The sequence below is a fragment of the Marmota monax genome, unplaced genomic scaffold, assembly GCF_021218885.2.
Source record: "Marmota monax isolate L192 unplaced genomic scaffold, Marmota_monax_Labrador192_F-V1.1 WCK01_AAM20220418_F8-fsc00001, whole genome shotgun sequence".
Taxonomy (NCBI): domain Eukaryota; kingdom Metazoa; phylum Chordata; class Mammalia; order Rodentia; family Sciuridae; genus Marmota; species Marmota monax.
In genome coordinates this window covers 22,510,555-22,533,916 of record NW_026693777.1, presented here as the reverse complement: position 1 = coordinate 22,533,916, position 23,362 = coordinate 22,510,555, and the positions used below count along the sequence as shown (strand labels likewise).

The 23,362-nt window shown below is 38.0% G+C and overlaps 1 protein-coding gene and 1 non-coding gene across 3 annotated transcripts in view; one reads left to right on the top strand and one right to left on the bottom strand.

Annotated features, from left to right (window-relative positions):
- Window positions 1-447: 447 nt before the first annotated feature.
- Wdr89 (WD repeat domain 89) overlaps window positions 448-23,362 on the bottom strand; it is a 43,075-nt gene continuing 20,160 nt past the window's right edge. The window contains exons 2-3 of one of the 2 annotated variants that reach the window (XM_058584603.1): window positions 10,425-10,564; window positions 448-2,439 (exon numbers count right to left, since the gene is read on the bottom strand). In XM_058584603.1, the coding sequence (XP_058440586.1) occupies window positions 1,245-2,408 (1,164 nt within the window). In that variant the 5' untranslated portion in view covers window positions 2,409-2,439; window positions 10,425-10,564 and the 3' untranslated portion in view covers window positions 448-1,244. The remainder of the gene's footprint in view (window positions 2,440-10,424; window positions 10,565-23,362) is intronic. The other variant, XM_046461256.2, reaches the window with a different exon arrangement.
- LOC124104882 (U6 spliceosomal RNA) lies at window positions 19,324-19,428 on the top strand. The gene has a single exon (XR_006855562.1). It is a non-coding gene; the product is annotated as a U6 spliceosomal RNA (small nuclear RNA).

Genomic DNA, 23,362 nt, shown 5'->3' with positions numbered 1-23,362 from the left:
GAGGTAGAGCATTTGCTTAGCAACTGTAAGGCCCTGGATTTGATCCCAGCACCACACAAAAAACACACAACAGAAAACTAATTATATAGTTTGAATATGTTAAACTATGACTTACCTATTTTGTAGTCTCAGGTGAGCTACTCTAGATCACAGCCTAATTGTAAGCTATATTTTTCTATATAAAAATAAATTTTCTTGGGCTGGGGATATAGCTCAGTTGGTAGAGTGCTTGCTCTGCATGCACAAGGCCCTGGGTTCAATCCCCAGTACCAAAAATAAATAAATAAATAGATAGATAGACAGATTGATTTTCTCCTAGTATCACAGATTAAAAGATGCCATTATTAATTAAGATTTAAAGAGATATAATGAAATACTTGTTTTTCATGACAATATTACTAGTATCTATAGAAAGATATTCTTACCCTTGAGAAAAGATAACAAACCTTCAGAATAATCAATTTCTTTTATTAACATTCTTTACAGAAATATTTTTTAAAAGAATGACAAAATTACCAGTAAGCGAAACTTCAAGGTTAAAATTAAAGATGAAACACTGTAAAAGGATTTTACCACAAATATTATTGAAAGGATATTTTGAAATAAAATAGTCCTATTACAAACATTTTTATATTTTGAGTGTCAAAATGAATTTCACAAGATAATTTCCTTTTCATCAGCAACTATTTAGATAAAAGTAAACAATATAAATATTAACTAAATATGTTTTTATCATTATAGGTAAATGCCTATGATTTATTTCTATTTATTTGTTTAGGGTGCTAGGGACTGAACCCAAGGCCTCATGCATGCTAAGACTTGGCTCAGTGGTTAAGCGCTCCATGGTACAATCCCTGGTACAAAAACAAACAAACAAAACAACAACAAAATCCACAGCTCAAACCACCTGTTTCTTTAAGATTCATCAGCTATCTACTTCTAAAAAGTCCTTATCAGAGCTATTTCTTCATACCCAACATTTACTAACCCAACAGATGGGTCTTTAAAATGAGGCATGTAATTTTACTTCCAACTCATTGATTTTCAAAACTCAACTGGAGGCTTAAAAATATTTTAGAATACAAACAGACCTCTTGAATTAAACCATTCTCAACATTTGTCCAGGATTTGTTTGTGAACTCATTTGTTGTTACATACAAGGTTTAAACATGCTTACTAGAGGTTACAGACAAAAACCATTACTTGAAACTTTGAAACCTATCAAGGAAACTCCTAATGCAACATCACTGCTTTTTCCTTCTCCTGTAAGAATCATTACTGTGAATGCGTACTCGCTGGTGCACAGAGGATGCTATTTTCATGCTGTCTTTCTTTGTAAACATCTTCTCTACTGTTCCAGGTTTCCAAAGTAACAACTGTGCATCTTCTCCCCCTGTCAGCAGAGAATCATCCTGTGTATTCCAATAGAAAGAACGAACGGTGGCGGCATGTCCTCCCTGAAGGGTAGTCACATGGGTCAGTCCTGACGTGGTGCAGTTCATTAAGTGAATCCTTCCTGTGTTTGTTCCTCCAATAACAAACAATTTGTCCATCTTTTCATGATAGAGGCCACCAATCAAATAGTCCAAATTACCTTCTTTCACGTTAACTATTTCTCTGACATCCTGGATGTTCAAACGTGTAATTGGTTCATCAGTATCCAAATGATTAAGATCCCACCAACAAAATCCTTCATCATGTGTCATGCAGTAAATCTGTTTATAATCCTTCCCAGACCAACCAATACAGCTTACGGATGACACTGAGTTACAGGTTGTAACTAGTGCATCTTCTTCATTATCAACATTAATATCAAATACATTTACCAAGCCATCAGTTGAACCGGAGACGACCATGTTGGGATTGCTGGGATGGAAATGTACTTGAGTGATATCATCACTATGTGTCTCTGAATATGTACCGAGTGGGTCTCTACTAGTAGACAAACCCTGAGAATTAACTCTTGCATCCCAAAATACCAACAATGCATCATCGTCCACTTTTTCTGTACCAGCACAAATGACATGATCATTACAATTGATATCAAAGCTGATGAAAACATTGGAAGTGTACCCCTTGAACAGCTGAACAGGTTTTTCACTGGCTAATCGAGCGTCCCAACATTTTACAGTGCCATCAGTACTTGCTGAATATACACTGTCACATGAATTGGAGAACTTGACTCCATTAAGAAGTCCAGGATATCCATTAAATTCTCGTAATATGTTTAATGTTTCTTTATCGTATATCCTTATTGATCCATTAGAACATAAAACAGCAACCAAGCTTCCTTTTTTTTCTTGTACAGTCTTCGATGTGTCTATGTCAAGCAGATAAGTGGGTTCCTTCGGTTCCGAGGAACGCTTAACAATATGCAGGTTAGAAAATTGTTCCTCAATCTTCTCCATATCAACAGTATCACTCAATGATAGTAAAACTCTGTAAAACAGAAATATAAAAAATAAAATTAAACTAAATTAAATTTAGTTTCTCTAATGTTGCAATTAGGTAATAAAAAAAAATTGGCACAGCTGGGCACAGTGGCATATGTCTGTAATCCCAGCAGCTTGGGAGGCTGAGGCAGGAGGGTTGAAAATTCAAAGCCAGCCTCAGCAACTTAGGGGAGAGTCCTAAAGCAACTTAGTGAGACCCAGGCTCAACATAAAAAATAAAAAGAGCTGGGGATCTAGCTCAGTAGTTAAGTTCCTTGGGTTTGATCCCTAGTTAAAAAAAAGGCACAGAATAGAAATGGAAGCTGTTCTAATATTTTAATCATTTCCCTATCACAATATAACTAAAACTCAGTTGCCTTCTAATTTACTCTTTAATGCTGCATTTACCATAGGTATTTCTTAGCTAGTAAGAAAAGATATAAATTATATATATATCACTTAGTAGTTCCTTTTAGTTCAAACCCAATTATTGGTCCTGCTCACAGTCCTCAGTATTGGCAAACACTGTGAATCATTATCTGGCCCCAGGTCCCTTATACAACTTTAAAATTTAGCAGGGATGTGTAGGCCATGGGGGGAAAAAAGTTCCCCAGAGATGTTCATGCCTTAATCCCTGGAACCTGAGTATAAGTTAGGTTACATGGAAAAGGAGAAATGAGGTTGCAGATGGAATTAAGGTTGCCAATTAGCCTAATTTAAAGCTGCTCTTAAAATAGGGAGATTACCCTAGATTATCTGGGTAGACCTAATATAATCACAAGTGTTTTTAAAAAGTAGAAGAGAAACACAGAAGTGTCAGAGGGAGATGTTACATGAAAGAAAGGCACAGAGAGATACAACATCACTGGTTTTTAAGATGGGGGTCATAAGCCAAGAAATGTAGATAGCCTCTATAAACTGGAAAAGGCAAGAAAGCATTCTCCTCCAGAGGATTCAAGTGGAAATGCAGGTCCACTGACACCTTACTTTTAGTCCAGTGACATCCACCTTGGACTTCCGACCTTCAGAACAAGAAGCTATGAAGTAAGTGTGTAGTCATTTGTTATAGCCCCATAGGAAACTAATAAGTCCCCAGGACAGAATCTTGGAGAAGTGTTTCTCAGGCAGTAGCAACTTTTAAATGGTGGGACTGGTTTTGAACACAGACATTCTGGCTTTAGGAAATGAACTCATACAACCACACTAGATTGCCTCTCCCTGGTAGATTTTATGTGGAGAAAGTTCAAAGCCAGAAAAGTCTGAACTCCTAGTGACTTTATCACAGCTTTCTTTCTTTTTTTTTTTCGGTACTGGGGATTTAATCCAGGGGTGCTTTACCACTAAGCCACATCCCTAGCTAATAGCTATCTATCTATCTATCTATATATTTATATTAGTTGGAGTTGAATACAATACCTTTATTTTATTTATTTATTTTTATGTGGTGCTGAGGATTGAACCCAGCATCTCGCAATGTGCTAGGCGAGTGCTCTACCGCTGAGCCACAACCCCAGCCCCTTTTTATTTTCTATTTTGAGACAGGATTCCATTAAGTTGCTTAGGGCCTCACTCAATTTCAGAGGCTGGCTTTGAATATGAGATCCTCCTGCATCTCCAATGACTGGGATTACAAGTGTGCACCACCACGTCCAGCTCACTACAAGTTTTTCTATGGTACTTTTCGCTAATGAATATCCTAGTCTGCTTCACTAACTAATCCACAACTTTATTCTTAATTTTTTTTCTGTTGCTTTAGTGATAGCTTTGGAAACATCCATCTTTTCATCTTTAAGAGAAGTGACTACTAACTCAACAGTTATGAGGATTAACTGAAATAATATGTGTAATGTGTTCTGCTTCACGTCTGATATAGCATAATACATGTTCAATAAACATAACTGTAAAAATCACCAGTATCACCACTACCTTTTCCACTAACACCAAATGATAAAGAAGTTGGATCTATCAGAGTGGCCTCAAACAGCATAATTGGTGGTTAAAAAAATATCAAAAAGTTGGGTCTAGGGTTGTGGCTCAGTGGTAAAAGGATTGTCTACCATGTGTCAGGCACTAGGTTCGATTCTCAGCATTGCATAATGAATGAAATAAAAAAAGGCCCATCAACATCTGAAAAAATATTAAAAGGTACATTCAAAATTGGCACATGAACTATCCCCATCTTTTAATTTTGAAATTTAAAAACTATAAAAACTGCTAGGCATGGTGGTACATGCCTGTAATCCCAGTGACTGGAGAGGCGAAGGCAGGAAGATTGCAAGTTTGAGACTAGCCTCAGCAACTTAGTGAGGCCCTAAGGTCTTAGTGAGACCCTCTCTCAAAATAAAATATAAAGGGCTGGGAATGTGGCTCAGTGGTTAAGTGACCCCTGGCTTCAATCCTGGGTACCAAAAAAATAAAAGTAAAAATAAATTCAAAAATAAATAAAAATAAAAACTATAAAACCTGCAAGAATAATATAATGAACACATATAAACACACACAGTCCTTAACCTCCTAGAGTCCCCAACTGTTAACTTCTTGCCACATTTGTTTTCTCTCTGTATCTATATACATACATCTTATTTTGTGTGAACCATATGAAAGTTTGTTACAGAAGAAATACCACTTCATTTCTAAATATTTCAGCATAAGAACACCTCCCCAACCTTGTTTTTCATGACACTGAATGTTTTTAAAAGTCCAGGCCAACTGTCTCAAAAGATGTCCCACATTCTCGATGTGTCTGTTTCCTCATGACTAAATAGCAGTTTAACACTGTGGGTAGGGATACTATTTAGGTGATACTAAGTACTTCTTGTTGCATCACCTCAGGGAGGCATATGATGTCAAGTTATACTGGGATCTGCTAAGCAGTTATTCAATCATTCTTTCTACCTCATTTTGACTTTCATCTAGAAAACTATAAAGATTCTCACTCTCTGCCCCTCCCTTCCTCTCCATTGTCACTAAGAAATTATTTTTAATAATTGTATAATAGTTCATTGCCTTTTTTTTTTTTTTTTTTTTTGAGATCGGAATTTGTTAGCTTTTTCGTTGCTGCAACCAAAATACCCAACAAGAACAACTTAAAAGGTGGAAAAGTTTATTTGGGGCTCACAGTTTCAGAAGTCTCAGTTCCATAGATAGCTGTTCCATTGCTCTGGGCCCAAGATGGGGCAGTGCAACATGGGGGAAGGGCCCAGTGGAGGAAAGAGGTCAGGAAGCAGAGAAAGGAGAGAAGGGGTGGGGAAGGGGTTGGCTCTCAGGGAAGATGAACCCTCTCAGGACACATGCCCCTGCTTACCGTTACCAGCCAGTCTCCAGGATGGATAGTGTGAATGGAGCTCTTATTATCTAGGCACTGTACCTCTGTATATTCCTGCAGCAACTCAGGAGCTTTGGGGAGACACCTCACATATACAAACCATAACATGGTCTAGTTATTTGTCCAGTTATTCCTGAGCTTAAGAAGTTCCTGCCTTAGTCTCCCAAGCAGCTGGGACCACAGGCATAAGCCACCACACCCAGCTTGTTGCCTTTGATGTCCAGACTGTTCCAACTGGACACTGAGAAATACTTTTGGTTTTTTTAAATAACATTACCCTGTCAGTCTATAATCCCTACATGGATAAAACTATGGAATTACATTAGACTAAAAATAGTAAACTTCCTTCAATTTAAGTATTCCAAGACTAAAGAACCAATGACTAGTTATGCTGTGGTAGTTACCAGCATAACTGTTGGTTTTCCAACCAAACAGGCTAAAATGGCTTCTTTCCTGGAACATATCATGGTTTCTCCTACCTCAGTACTATAACAACAGCTGTTTCTCTGCCTGGAATACTCTTTCCCCACATTTTCTACATGAATAACTCCTTCCTGTTATTCAGGTCATAGTATATGTCACCTCCCCAGAGAGAACTTCCCCATAAACCAACATAAAGAAGCCCTCTTGTTCCCTGTCACATTGCCTATTCTATTAATTTAAAAAAATTAATTGCTTAATTACAGAAAACTTCAAATGTACAAATAGGTGTAGAAGAAAGTATAACAGACACCCAAATATGTAATACCCAGATTTAACAGATGCTAACATTTTTGCCACATTTGCTTCAGAATTTTTATTTAAATAATTGAAACATTACAGACACAATGAAAACTTTTACTCCTATGCTTAAGAATTTATAAAAAGGAACTACATTTATGTGTATCTGCTGTGAAGTTTACACTATTCATTCAATAATTTTTGAGAAGCCCTGTTTTATTAATGAACATTATAGGAAAATGGTTGCTTATGCCATTAAAAACTGGTCATTGAGGGCTGGGGCTACAGCTCAGTGGTAGAGTGCTTGCCTCACATGTGTGAGGCACTGGGTTTGAGCCTCAGCACCACTTAAAAATACATAAAATACAATTTAAAAAATAATAAAAGAGCCTAAGAGTTCTAGGAGCAACAGAATAAACCTGAAAGGACATTGCATGCATCTGTGTGTTTGCAGGGGAATTCCACTCATGGGAATTTGTAAAATGAAGGCATTCAAAGTACAAAATGAAACTACTAAGATTTTACATTTGTGAAGAAAAAACATTATTTAGCATAATTTTTTACCACAAGATATTCAAAATATCCTAAAATGTGCATTTAACTTTTCAGTCCACAATTACAGGGTGACCTCATTTACATTCATGTTTTTAATTGCCACCTGTCAGTGAATAATCCCATCTATCTATACACAAATCCACATGTCCAACTGTCTACTGGTGATTTCTCCTTGGATGTGTCCTACCATACCCCAAAACAAAAGGGGCTATTTATTTATTTATTTATTTTTGAGAGAGAGAATTTTGTAATATTTATTTTTTAGTTTTCGGCAGACACAACATCTTTATTTTATTTTTATGTGGTGCTGAGGATCAAACCCAGTGCCCCGCGCATGCCAGGCGAGCACATTACCGCTTGAGCCACATCCCCAGCCCCAAAAGTGGTTATTTATGCTCCCCTCTTCCCAAAACCTTGCCCTTGAAAAATACTAAACAATTTATAAGTCTCAATTGTCTCCATTTTGTTCAATGGTATTTGCATCATAATGGTACCTTGCTCTATCTAGTTCTCACGTTAGAAATCCTCATAAATATCTCACTCTTCCATTCAGACCACTCATTCAATCTCCAAATCCTACTTTTGAGCAAGCTGCTTAGAGAAACATTAGATTAAATCTATTTCTGTAGATCAAAATGATATTGAAATTTCATATGGCTCAACCTAACCAACACATGTGGAGAACAAAATTAACCATGAATTTAATCTTTTTTTTTTGTCTGTTTGTTAGATGCACAAAATAATGCTTAATTAGCATTCTAGATCTCAACAGTTTAAGAAATATTACAGAGAGAGCTAAGGAGGTGAAATGAGAATATTATGGTTTAGATATGTGGTATCCTCCCAAAAAAGAACTTATGTATGAGACAATGCAAGAACAGAGGTGAAATGATTAGATTATGGGACTTGAACCTAATCAGTGGATTGAACCACTGACATGGATTAACTGTGTAGTAATTGGAGGCAGGTCACTGGGGGCTTGCCTCTGGGGTTTATATTTTGTCCCTAGTGAGTGCAGCTCTCTTTCTGCTTCCTGATTGCTATGTCCAGAACTGCTTTCCCCCACCATGCCTTTTTTCCATGTTCTGCCACACCTTGGGCCGAGAGCTATAAACTAAAACCTCTGAAACTTGGGAAGCTGAGGCAGGAGGACTTCAAGCTTGAGGTCAGCCTCAGTAATTTAGTGGGGCCTGAAGCAACTCAGTGAGACCTTGTCTTTAAAAAAAAAAAAAAGGTTAGCGAAATGGCTCAGTAGTTCTAAGTGCCCTTCAAGGTTCAATCCCTAACACCCACCCCATCCTTCCAAAGTTATTGTCAGGTCTTTTGGTCACAGCAGCAAAAAACCTGACTAGAAGAGATATATGAGAATACACACATACACAAACACACACATGCACACATGGAGGGACAGAAGAGTACCAAAGGAGACAATAAACGAAGATAGGCAAAAAGAGATCAATAAAGAGAAATACATAAGTGAAAACGAAGTTACTGCTACTTCCTTTTCAATCCTACAGATACACTGCTGTCCAAACCCTTCCCAACACTGAGAGGAGATAAGAGAAGGTCCAGATAAAGAAACAGGTAGAGGGATGGGGATGTGGCTCAAGTAGTAGTGCTCTTGCCCAACCACATCCAATTTAAATTTGGACCTAACTGTTCTGGGAATGGAGGTAGATTACTAATATCTCATCTTTTTTTTTTTAATATTTATTTTGTTGTAGTTGAACACACAGTATCTTTATTTATTTTTATGTGGTGCTGAGGATTGAACCCAGTGTCTCACACATACAAGGCAAGCACTTTACCATTGAGCTACAGCCTCAGCCCCTAATATCTCATCTTGACCTATAATTCCTTCAAAGAGCTATCTACTTCAGTCCAAGAAATAGCAGAAAACTAGCAGTGCCCTGGTGCTGAGCCATGGCAGCTGTTGTGATTGTTACTGGGATACAAAATTCTCAGGTATGTAAATAGTGCAGTGGCTGGGAGAAATTTAGAAAGATACCTCATGGACACCTTGGGGCTTCAAATAATAACTACTTGTTGAACAGCCATCCTGCAACATTTTCGGGGAGGGATACTGGGGATTGAACCCAGGGGGTGCTTTACCTCTGAGCTACATCCTCAGTCCTTTTTTATTTATTTTGAGACAGGGTTTTACTAAATTATTGAGGCCAGCCTTGAACTTTCAATCCTGTTTCAGTCTCCCAAACCGATGGGATTACAGGCATGTACCATTGCATCTGGCCCATCTTGCAATATATTACATGAGAAATGCTGACTGATCTCTGATCTGAATCATTGTTCTTAGCTGACTACTAGCTGGTACATGCCTATAATCCCAGCAGCTCGGGAGGCTGAGGCAGTAGGATGCGAGTTCAAGGCCAGCCTCAGCAATTTAGTGAGGCCCTAAACAACTTAGCAAAACCCTGTGTCAAAAAAAGGGCTGGGGATGTAGCTCAGTGGTTAAGTGCTCCTGGGCTCAACCCCCAGTACCAAAACAACAACAACGAAAGGTTGACTACTTAATAACAAAATCACTAAACTTAAGAATGAACTCCTCTTGCAGGTTTTTTTCTATTTTTTGTGGTACCAGGGATTGAACTCAGGGGCACTCGACCACTGAGCCACATCCCAGCCCTATTCCTTATTTTATTTAGAGACAGGGTCTGACTAAATTGCTTAGTCTAATGTTGAGAGCCACAGCCGAAGGGGCCTCAGCAAACTTCCAGCTGCCAGCACCATCTGCCAGCTGATGATTGGCTCACAGTGGCCCCAGCAAACTTCTAGCTGCCAACTGATTGGCTCCTCTGCGGTGATGCTCATTGGGTTGTTTCCCTGCCTTTTCAGACCACAGAGCTGCTCATTGGGGGACTTTTTTTGGCTCTGCCCACGCGACCCAGCCAATTGGCCTCAAGAGCAGAAGGAGTGGGGGGGTTGAGAGGCTTGTGGGAAGCTGGTGGTGGCAGTTGGGCTCTGAGGGTTTTTCCTGAAGAGCTGTGTGGTGCGGTGTGTGTGTGTTCTAAAAATAAAGTTGTTTCTTTTGACAAGTGGCTCCTGAATTGTGCCCAGCCAGACTGTGGCAGTCTAAGGTCCTTGCTTAGCATCTGGATGGCCATCTTAAGTGACAGCTGCCATTTTAAGGAAAAAGTTTCACTTTCCCACCCAAGGGACTTCCCTGAGAAAGGTTCACCACTCCCTTATACCAACCCAACACTTAACCTTCCTCATTAGGACCTGCCTGGTTCTGATTCCTGAGCCTCCCCCATAAAAGTCCCAGAACCCACGCCTGTTTTGCATCTCTCTCCTATAGAGAGGTGGCCTTTGTCAGCTCTGACAAACTCTTGTGTATATCTCTGACTGGTCTCTATCTTTCATTTCTCGCTTACCTGTCTCTCGTTCCTTGCTTATCCTTCACTTAGCACCTTTCTTTTGCTGAGGCTGCCTTTGAACTTGTAATCCTCCTGCCTCAGCCTTCAGAGCTGCTGGGATTACAGGCATGTGCTCACCACACCAGGCACTCTTGCAGCTTTAAAAAAAAAAATTAAGTTGTAGATGGACACAATATTTTTATTTCATTTATTTATTTTCATGTGGTGCTGAGGATCCAATCCAGTGCCTCCCACATGCTAGGTAAGTGCTCTACCACTAAGCCACAACCCCAGCCCCTCTTGCAGTTTTTGCCTAAATAAAATTTAAGCTATTTTTATATATCAAATGTTATTTCATTTTATTTCCTATTAAAAGAAACCAAATAATATGGTCTTCCTATTTTAAAATACATCTTAAATAAATCCAACTTCAACTGAGTATTGCTTATTACTCAACTGGATCAGTTTGAATATGAAATATGACAGAGAGACTAATTTAAATAATTTCATAAAAGAAGTAGATAAAAAGTATTAAATTACCTTATGAAATGTACTATAGTTGAAGTCTCTGTGAATTATTTTTTTAAATATTTCTTTTAGTTGTAGATGGACATAATATCTTTATTTTTATTTATTTATTTTTATGTGGTGCTAAGGATCGAACCCAGGGCCTTGTGCATGCAAGGCAAGCACTCTACCACTGAGCTATAACCCCAGCCCTCTGCGTATTATTTTTGTGTAAAATAAAATATAAGCAGTGCCCTTAGAAGTCTATTTTTATTTTTCAGGTTGAAATGTTCATCATTTTATGTAAAAGATTTGACAACACAATTAACAATTGCACAGAAGTATATGATTTTCTTTTGAGACAATTTATCAGATGTGGATTGGAAAATCCTAATTCCCCACAGCTGGAACTCAATATTGCCTACTGACTATAAGGACCTAGCTCTGATGATTGTGAAATACAAAAGTCCCTAACAAAGAAAGAAGTATAATGGGAAAGGTCATTCAGAAACGGGCTCTAAATATTTAGTGACCCATACTTACGATTTAACAATAATGTCACTACATCTATTAAATTGGGCCAGGATAATTAAGCCAGAGAAGAAAATCAAAATTGGAGTTTAAGAAATACTAGGTTATATGTCAGAAACGTTATCTCCAGCTTTTTCTAAAATCTTAATCATTTAACCCTGTGAGACAGTATTATCATCACCATTTTACAGAGGACACTGAAGCTCATGAGCTCACTTGTCCATGCTCTCTCATACCTTGAGAGCATGAGTAACCATACTGGGGGAATCTGGTTTGAAATTGAAGTAACCTCAAAACCTGTGAATCTATATTCATTCAAATACTAAGCTATTGCTGAACCGAAGTATTACAGGTTTAATTTTTTCCTTAACCAAAAACTCAAAATGTTCCAAAAACCCAAAGCACTCTAAAATTCAACATCTTTTTAGAGCTGACATGACAGAAAATTTTATGCTCAATCTTGTGATGGAGCACATTCAAAACACAGTTGTACTAAAAATATTGTATGAAATTGTTTTCAGGCTATGTGTAAAAGATGTATATGAAACAGAAATTAATTTGTGTTTAAACTTGGGTTCCTTCCTCAAGACACATGCATAAATATTCCAAAATCTGAAAAACTCTAAAATCTGAAACACTTAAAACACTCAATCTTTATTATCAACTTTAATTAAGAATAAGCACATTAGGCTTTGAGAAAAAGGAAGCAGTGTGATCGGAAAAACATACCAACCTAGAAAAGTTTATAGTAAGCAACCATCCTTTGTTTTTTTGGTACCAGGGATTGAATCCAGGGGAAGTAAACCACTAAGCCACATCCCCAGCCTTTTTTATTTTATTTTTGATAGTTGTAGATGGAGAGAATGCCTTTTATTTATTTTTATGTGGTGCTAAGGATCGAACCCAGTGCCTCACACATGCTAGGCAAGCACTCTATCACTGAGCCACATTCCCAGCTGTTTTTTGTATTTTATTTAGAGACAGGGTCTCATTGAGTTGCTTAGGGCCTCGCTAAGTTGCTGAGGCTGGCTTTGATCTTGGGATCCTCCTGCCTCAGGCCCAGTCACTGGGATTACAGGTGTACCACCGTGCCTGGCACCATCCTTTACTTTTAATTTTTGTATTCTACTTTTATTTATTTATTTACTTGCTTACTTACTTATTTATTTTTAGTTGTAGTTGGACACAATTCCTTTATTTATTTATTTATTTATATGTGGTGCTGAGGATCGAACCCAAGGCCTCGCACGTGGTAGGCGAACACTCTACTGCTGAGCCACAACCCCAGCCCCTACTTATTTATTTTTATTTTTAAATATTTTTTAGTTGTAGTTGGACACAATGCCTTTATTTTTATTTATTTATTTATTTTTATATTCATTTATTTTTTAATGTGGTGCTGAGGACTGAAGCTAAGGCCTTGCACATGCTAGACACAACCACAGCCCCTCCACTTTTATTTTAACAAACTTTTTGTTATGGAGTAGAGAATAGTAAAAGAAACCCCCTAAAGCCCTCACTCTGAAAAATAATTACATTCTCCAAAAGTTACTATTAGTTACAGAGGAGTCAGTTGTGTGTAATATTTCATTTGATGAGCAATTAAGAAACCTGAATGGACAGAATGATGGTACTCCTCAAATCCTTCTTCTTATCCTCCATGTGGCACCAGGATGGTTTCTGGATTTCACTTCAGCTCCAGGGACCAACCTTGATTAGCCTAGACCAACCACAGCATCTTATCCCTTTCATCATTAATTGGTTCAGAAACCTTACAAAAATGCCACTCTGTGCATCCATGCCCCTCCCTACCAGAAGTTCTAAACTGGAACCAAGCCAATTGATGGACAGAACTTTTTACACCATAGTTATGGGATTTGACATCTCCTGATTATTTAAGTCAGTTTGCTGCAGAATTTTTTGTTAATGCAACCAGCACCCCCTTAATTAGAGATAAGAGAAAAGGAAATAAACAAAGGAACTCTCAGAAGACTATAAAATATACTCAGTAATTATGGTAGAAGCCCTGATTCTAAAGACAGCAACAAAATAAACACAACACTGAAGTGAGAGATTCAAAAATTCTTAATATACAACTCCATCTGGGAAGTTTCTGTATGTTCTAATAATGTATACATATATTTATGAATAATATAGTCAACATGGTTCAAAATTCAAAAGGCTCCAAAACTACTGTTTTGGAATGTTTCTGTCTTCAAGACTCTTTCCTCTCCTAGGCAATAAATGTTACCAGTTTCTTATGAATACTTTCAGAAATTGTCAACTTGGATTTAATGTAAACATAACAGTGAAGTATTTGTAGCTTAACAAAAACTTGCCAGTGTGGTACAATTAAAATAGCAATGGGTTTAACCAAAGCAAAAATCCTCACTTTAAACACTTGTTTTACCACAAATTAGCAAAGCAGCCCAACAGAATCTCCTTCCCCAAGCCAATACCCCCTTTTCCTGAAGCATTACTGAGGCAAGTGAAAATAAAGCTTGAGTATTCTAACTCTCCTGACCTGGTGAGAAGGTAGTTAAGGGAGTGGGTGGGCGAACCCTCCTGCCTACACTGAGGGCCTCAGCAAAGAGCTGTGAGGGATGCCAATTTTTAAGGCCTCCAAGCCAAGTCTGAGAAATGAGAAACAGCTGACAGGAGAGAAACAACTTGGAACATGGGGAACTGCTACTTGCTATAGGGCACTTATTGGGACCTCAGCAGAGAGAATAGAACCCAGATGCCCAACCAAAAACTGCCACAGCCCCAGCACAGGAACACATTTTTGCCTGTGGAAGGGATGCCACGTCATGCCAGGTGATCAAGGGGTAATGTGTCTTTTTCTGCCTGCTGGTTTGATGCAGAGGACTCCAAGGCCCACTGGACAGGAGAGCCATAAAGCAAAAGAAGGCCCAAGTCCTCTCATCAGCACTTGAAAGGGTGAAAGTTGAACAGAAACGTTCGCTTGAGTGCATCAGTTAATTAATTGTGTACATATCTACAACATGTAGTTTAAATAAAACATCCAACTATAAAGATCTCAATTTCTAATATTTTTTTATCTTAAAAAAATAAATTTGAAATAAATTTTCAAGAACTAGAATACTGTACTAAACACCTGATTTACAGTCATTTCTTTCATTTTTTTGTGTGTACTAAATCCAACTTAAACTAAATAGAATACTACTTAGAGAAAAATGTATAACTTTATTTCTATTCATGCATATTCTGTCCATTGCAAAGGAAGGTGTCTAGAAAAATATCAAATGTATTTCAAAGTAATTGGAGCAGGCTGGGGTTGTGGCTCAGTGGTAAAATGCTTGCCTAGCATGTGAGAGGCACTTGGTTCAATTCTCAGCACCACATATAAATTAATTAATTAATTAATTAATTAATTAAAGGTCCATCAATAACTAAAGAAATATTAAAAACAAAAAAACAATGTAACCGGAGTATGTGTGTGTATGTGTGCAGGGGTAGTATACTTTCTAATTTTTCTATATTGTTCAACATTTTAATTGTCATAATAACATTCTAACAATCCCCAAGTATTACATGTCCATTTACTGATGATAAAAGCATAGCCAATATAAAACTACTTTCTGAATTCATCATTCTTATTCCAGATACTATGCTATTAATTCCTATACTATAATGCCTCTGTAATAAGTATATTATACTTTTTAAAAATAAGGATATACTATTACCTTTATGGAAGCATATATCATATTAATTTTCAAAAAGGGATGAATATTAGCAGAGCACTTGGAAACAATATCTGCCAATGTCTAATGTCATGTACCTATGGCAAGGTCAATGGCAAACCTGAAAAATCTAATGGTAACCACACTAGCTCTACACTGGACACTAAAGAGAGTTATTATTTATGAAGCATATCTAATGTCAGCTTATCCAAAACAACACTGCACAGGGGAAGCCTAGGAATCTGGGTATTAACATTTCAGAAAAACGGAAGACTGACACAGGCACAAATCACTCATGGCCATATGCAGTATGTCCTAGAGGGAATAATACCTTGGGATAAAAAGCATACATTGATTTAACTTCAGTAGAACATTTCCCATAAGACATTTATATCAACAATTTAGAGAAATTTGTGTGACATTTTAAACTAACATAGAATTGGCTTTAAACAACTTGCCAAAGAACCATTTGTTTTAAATTGGGAAGAAGTGCTGAATATTTAGTAGAAGGTATGCTAAACTGACATCTGCTACAATTGCAATATAATTTCAAATTTCATATTCATTAATGACTGAGACTTAATGTCTTCATAAATTAATCCAGTTTAGTGAGTGTGAATATATTATTCTTATTCACATAAATGTTCAAGATACTGGTAGCAGCAACATATGGCATCCCAGGCATTAAATATACTAAAATTCTAAGGAAAAGCACAATTTTGAAAGTGCAGGAATCTGTTACCAAGGCAAAGGGGGAGGGGTTGAAGAGAATGACACATACTTTCTCATGTAATGCAAGATTATCCCTCAGGTTCCAGATATGACATTCAAAACAACTTTTTAAAAACAAACACATTTTCCTCAATAACATCCTGAGTTGCCCAGTTTCTCAAGTAACTCTTCCATCCAAAGTCACCCTCCTACAGTAAGTCTATGAATGCCCAGCTTCTTTCAACAAGAACAATGAACTGCCTTTTCCTTTCCAGAACCACCAGCTGGTTAACCAAACACAGAGAAACCAAAACTTCCCTAGTCACCAGATGTCTTAATTTGGAACAGTTAGAAGCAATGTGGAATAACCCAATTCTTGAATTGTTACTATATATTTACTATTTCTTCTTCTAATTCTAAAAAGATGCTTTAAAAAAATTAAACAAATGCTATCTTTAATATCTGCAAAAAAAGAAGGCAAAATAGCCTGGCATGGTGGTGCACGCCTGTAAGCCCAGCGGCTCAGGAGGCTAAGGCAGGAAGACTGTAAGTTTCAAAGCCAGCCTCAGCAATTTAATGAAGCCCTAAGCAACTTAGGCTGTGGCTCAATGGTTAAGCTCCCCTGGGTTCAATCCCTGGTATCAAAAAAGGAAAAATAAAAAGAACCATGCTCTATTACAGAATGATATAAACATTATCAAAACATTACTTAAATACCACGCAAACCATAGTTAGAAATTGATAAGCTCTAACATTAAATCTACCCAAAAGTCCTATTCGAGAATTCAAAAACAAAGCCAGGCATGGTGGCCTACAGTCCCATCTACTCTGGAGGCTGAGGCAGGAGGACCACATGAGCCCAGGAATTCAAAACCAGCCTGGGCAACATAGTGAAACTCCATCTCAAAAGACAAAAATGAAACAAAAAACCAAAAACTCATAAAACCGCAACCAACCAAAATAGAATTCAAAAACAATTTATGAAGAGTTTTAATATGACAGGGTGAGGACATAACTAAATTCAGCAAAGAACACAGACAAAGTCCCCGACCTCAGGGAAGACAGCAAGAGGATAGACAGAATCACAGGCAAATAACTAGTTATAATAATAGAAATAGTCAGTGATGAGTGTTAGAAAAAGTATCATAAGGTAAGGCAAGAAAAATGAGGTAGGAAGTTCTTTTAGATTCAATTATCAAGGGAAAAGCTTTCCCATGAGGTGACATTTGATTTGGGACTGGAATGAAATGATGAAACAAGGTATTGGACTATGTGGGGCAAGAGCCTTCTATGTAGAGAGAAAAAACGAGAAGGCCAGTACAGTTAAGGCTGAGCCAGAGAAAGAAAGCATGGTGTAGCAAAAGTAGGTTAAAGAGGTAGCAAGAGCCATGCAAGAGCTTTGTAAGCCATGGTAAGAACTCTAGAGTATATTCTTGAGTGAGAAGGCCGCTGTGGGTTGAGAGTAGGTGAGAGACACTATGAACAGATTCTTCTAGTAATTGCCCAGAGAACAGATATTAGGGCAAGAGTTAAAATAGGTAAGACATTTGTGCAAAATTCTGGGCAAGAGTTATGATGGTAAGAAGTGTCTGATCTCAGATTACAAATCATCTTTTCAAGAATAAATAGAATTTTCTGGCAAGACTAAATATATGTGTCAAAAGAGGGATCAAAAATAATTCCTAGGGGGCTATAATTACACTCAGTGGCAGAGCACTTGCCTAGCATATGTGAGGCACTGGGCTTGATCTCTAGCAATATATAAAAATAAACAAAATAAAGGCATTCTGTCCATCAAAACTACAAAAAAAATCTGAGGTTTCTATCTGGGTGTGGTGATGCACGCCTGTAATCCCAGTGGCTTAAAAGGCTGAGGCAGGAAGATCGAAGATTTGAAGCCAGCCTCAGCAATTTAGCAGGGCCATAAGCAACCTAGTGAGATCCTGTGTCAAACTTAAAAATAAAAAGGGCTGGGAATGTGCTTCAGTGGTTAAGTATACCTGTGTTCAATTCCTAGTACCAAAAAAAAAAATCCTAGGTTTCTAGCCTAAGCAACAACACAAATATATTGTTTGCATATTACTTTTTGGATATTTACAAACTTTTAAGATAATAATAAAAGGATAAATTGGACAACATATGATTATATAATAGTTTAAATAGGGTTACTGGTAGATAGATTGTAGTACATCAATGCAATGGAATTCTACATGGCAATGAATACTTACTATTGGCATACACAAAAACATGGGGGAAATCACAGATCTGCTTAGTGAAAGTTACCTGACACAAAAGGAGTACTATATGATTTCATTTTTATTTTTTACTTTTGGTACTAAGGACTTAACCCGGAGGTATTTAACCACTGAGTTACCTACTCAGCCTTTTTAATTTTTTTTTGTATCTTATTCCTATTTTAATAAAGACTATATATGATAAATCATTCTACACATATGTTCATGTAACCTAATGAAAGATTTAAAAATTATATGAACAAAGAAATGTTTGGAAATATAAAGTTTATAAATATTGACAATTGATAAAGCATAGTGAGTCAATTTTTAAAATATTTATTTTACAGATATTTCACTACATACCTACTAATTGCATACCTACTATGATTCATGCACTCATCATGTACTTCAGAGTTATTAGTATGGAAGATAGCAAAGAAACATGGATTTTTGTAGAACTTACACTCTAGTATAGATGTAACTTTGTATGAAATCTTGGATTGGGTTTTTTAAATTGGTAACTACAAAATAGTTCATATAAAGAACATATAAATTAATTCAATAATGTATACAAAACTGCCTTTTGAAATTTAAAGTGTCTAATACTATAAAAAATAGTTAAGTATAGATATAATTATTTTATTTTCTTGTTTATTACTCTACATATATTTTCCTCAAAGTCAGTGACACAATACAGTTGAAAATAATGATTTTTAGCTCCTATCTATTAATTTAGAGCCTTTTTAATCTTGACACAGGGTCTCATTAAGTTGCCGAGGTGGGCTTTGAACTTATGATTATCCTGCCTCAGCCTCCCAAGTCACCAGGATTACAAGGCATGTGCTACCATGACTGATTATAATTTCATTTATACGAAGTTTAGGAATAAGCAAAACAAATCTATAATGGAAATCAGGGTACTAGTTACTTTTTTTTTTTTTTTTTTTTGGTACCAGGGATTGAACTCAGGGGCACTTAATCACTGAGCCACATCCCTAGCCCAATTTTGAATTTTATTTAGAGATACGGTCTCACTGAGTTGCATAGCAACTCGCTTTTTGCTGAGGCTGACTTAAAACTCATGATCCTCCTATCTCAGCCTCCTGAGATGCTGGGATTACAGGCACTAGTTACCTTTTGAGGGGATATGGACTGGGAGAGAGAATAAAGGAATTTTCTGGGTGGTGATTATGAACAAGTGTATATATTTGAAAATAAAAAGTCATCATGGTACTCACTTTCAAAGCATATATCTAAAATCAAAATGATACAGACAAGATTGGCATGGCACTGTACAAGGATGACACACATGTTCATGAAGCATTCCATATTCTAGGTACATTTTAACAAAGACTGGGACACAATTCAGTGGTACATTACCTGCCTAGCTTGCGCCAGGCTCTGGGTTTGATCACTAGCACCAAAACAAAAATAAAGGAAACATAAAGAGTGTCATACTAAGACACAAATGTCTCCAAATTTAGCCCACTGGCAATAAAGGAAAGATTTTGACGGGGGTGGGGTACCAGGGATTGAACTCAGGGACACTCAACCACTAAGCTACATCCCCAGCCCTATTTTTTTTTTTAAATTTTTTATTGTTGGTTGTTCAAAACATTACATAGTTCTTGATATATCATATTTCACACTTTGATTCAAGTGGGTTACGAGCTCCCATTTTTACCCCATATACAGATTGCAGAATCACATCAGTTACACATCCATTGATTTACATATTGCCATACTAGTGTCTGTTGTATTCTGCTGCCTTTCCTATCCTCTACTATCTCCCCTCCCCTCCCCTCCCCTCCCCTCTTCTCTCTCTGCCCCATCTACTGACATTCATTTGTCCCCCTTGTATTATTTTTCCCTTTCCCCTCACTTCCTCTTGTATGTACTTTTGTATAACTCTGAGGGTCTCCTTCCATTTCCATGCAATTTCCCTTCTCTCTCCCTTTCCCTCCCACCTCTCATCCCTGTTTAATGTTAATCTTCTTCTCCTGCTCTTCGACCCTACTCTGTTCTTAGTTACTCTCCTTATATCAAAGAAGACATTTGGCATTTGTTTTTTAGGGATTGGCTAGCTTCACTTAGCATAATCTGCTCTAATGCCATCCATTTCCCTGTAAATTCTATGATTTTGTCATTTTTTAATGAAGAGTAATACTCCATTGTGTATAAATGCCACATTTTTTTTATCCATTCATCTATTGAAGGGCATCTAGGTTGGTTCCACAGTCTTGCTATTGTGAATTGTGCCCAGCCCTATTTTGTATTTTGTTTAGAGACAGGGTCTCAATGAATTGCTTAGTACCTTGCCTTTGCTGAGGCTGGCTTTGAACTTGTGATCCTCCTGCCTCAGCCTCCGGAACTCCTGGGATTACAGGCATGCACCATTGGGCCAGCTTAAAAGGAAAGATTTTAAAAGTGTCCAAGGAGGGCTGGGATGTAGCTCAGTGGTAGAGAGTTTGCCTAGCAAGGGGCTGGAGTTGTGGCTCAGCGGTAGAGTGTTTGACTGGCACAGGTGAGGCCCTGGGTTCGATTCTCAGCACCACATACAAATAAGTAAAGATATTGTGTCCAACAACAACTAAAAAATAAACGAATATTAAAAAAAAAAAAGAGAGAGTTTGCCTAGCATGTGTGAGGCACTGGGTTCAATCCCCAGCACTGCAAAACCAGAAATACATACATACGTAAATATGTCCACAGAGAAAAGAGGTCACAAAGAATCATAATAGCATCAGATATTTCAATAGCGGGGGAAATGAAATAATGCCTTCAAAATTCTAGATCAAAATTCTTTCTTTCTTTTCTTTTTCTTTCTTTTTTATTTTTTTTCTTTTTTTGGTACCAGGGATTGAACTTAGGGGCACTTGGTCACTGAGCTACATCCCCAGCCCTATTTTGTTGCTGGGAGCCATTAGCCAAGTAGGTATGACAATTTCCTTGCCAGCGTACCCCATGTTGCAGTGACATTGAATGTAGGTGACCTTGCTCAAGGACCAAGGCGGATTAGGGCGTTCCTGGTTTAGGTTCCAGGTTTAAGATTATTCCTGCTGGGAATAGGGCGTATCCTGCTGCCTGAGTTCCCCTTGAGTTCTCACGGGATTCAGACAGTATTTTTTGGGAGATAGAAGCCCAGTGGAGGTGGATTTGGGCAGAGAATGTGGATTTCCCCAGAACGTGATTGTAGACGGCTGGTGTGAGTTCGGGAATAAAGAGTTGCTGTTTGAATCTACAAGCTGTGTGGTGGCTCGTGATTGTGTGCCCAGCCAGACTGCGGCATTTGTGCCCAGCCAGACTGTGGCATTTGGCGGCCCGTACGGGGAACTTCTGAAGCTTGGAGGTAAGTGAAATTGCTCGCCCCTGAGGAAGAGCGAAAGAATGGGTGACCAATTCAAAAAACAATGTGTTATTGTTTTGATTTATCTTGTTTTTGTTTCAAGCTGCCTATCCCTAGAAATTTCTCAGGCAAACTGGAAAAAATGGTTGACTAAAGGTTTGAAGTTTGTCGGCCCTGAGGAAGAGAAAATTGATACAACGATTTTTTATTCCGTTTTTGTTTTATTCACTTTCGGTTTTGTTTTGTGTTATCTTATTGGGTTGCGTTACCTTTATAGTAGATTAGAAATTAGTAAAAAACAAACCGAAAAGATGTTAAGTAAATTGTTAGAGGTTCAGACCATGGAGAAAGACATTTTAGATCAAGCAAAAGAGAAGGTCTCTCGAGCTAGTCAGACAGAGGGAGAAAATTTAAAGGAAAAGGGGTTGTTAGGAAAAAGGCCACAACAGGAGGCTGTTACTAACTCCGTTTTATCACAAGAGGGCGTAATTCAACCAACAGCCCCACCGATGGAGACAGCTGAGTGGCCCTCAAACCCCGTAGTTGATAAATGGGATCCTGAGACAGGACCTCAAAGATTAGCATGCCCTGTACTTGAACAGGCAGGAGGGCAGCGAATTCACCTTGCTTTAGATTTTAAAACAGTGAAGCAGTTAAAGGAGGCTGTAACAACCTATGGTCCCCAAGCTCCCTTCACGGTAAGCATGGTCGAGTCCATTACTAACTTGGACATGACGCCAGCAGATTGGGCTAGCATGTGTAAATCTGTACTAAATGGAGGACAATATTTGTTATGGAAGGTTGCCAATGAGGAATTTTGCGCGGAGACAGCTAGGAGAAATGCAGCAGCCGGTTACCCTCAAAGAAATCTAGATACATTGTTAGGAAAAGGACCTTATGAGGGTCAACGGCAACAAATTGAATATGATCCTGCTATATATGCATAAATTGCTGCAGACGCAGTTAGGGCATGGAAGACTTTACAAGGACATGGAGATTTACAAGGTCAGCTATCTAAGGTAATACAGAGAGCTAATGAACCTTACGCTGACTTTGTAGATAGGCTAATTCAAACGGCTGCCAAAATTTTTGGGGATACAGAACAAGCAATGCCATTAATAAAACAACTGGCTTATGACCAAGCAAATCGTTGCTGCAGAGAGGTTATTAGACCATGGAGACATGAAGATTTAAACACATATATTAAATTATGTAGAGATATTAATGAACAAGGGCAAGTCTTGGCAGCTGCAGTACAACAGGCTTTAGATGCCAGGCCAAAAACATGCTATGATTGTGAACAAACAGGACATTTTAAAAGGAATTGCCCCATAGGAGGAGGGTTTAACAAAAGTAGGTATCAAAGGAATAGAATACCGGGTATTTGCCCACGATGCCGTAGAGGGAGACATTGGGCTAATGAATGCCGTTCTCAAACCACCATAGAGGGTACTCCCTTATCAAAAAACGGACAAAGACCAGGTATTTATCCACGATATCGTGGAGAAAAGCATCAGGCTCCATTGCCAAAAAACGGACAGGGGGGCCCAATGCCCCGGGGCCCACAACCACAAATCTACGGGGCAGTGGAGGAACCCAGCAACACCATCAGGCTAGTGCCCAGGACACATTGTCCATTAAATCCCTCATCAGACAAACCCGAGGGAACGCAGGGTTGGACATCTGCGCCTCTGCCAGAGCAGTATTAACTCCAGAGATGGGAGTTCAAATCATTCCCACAGGAGTAAAAGGACCTCTTCCCCAAGGAACAGTAGGCTTATTATTGGGACGTAGTTCATCTACATTAAAAGGACTTATGATAAGTCCTTGGGTAATTGATCCCGATTATGTAGGTGAAATAAAAATTATAGCTAGTTCTCCAAGAGGTATATCAGTAATTTCACCTGGAGATAGAATAGCACA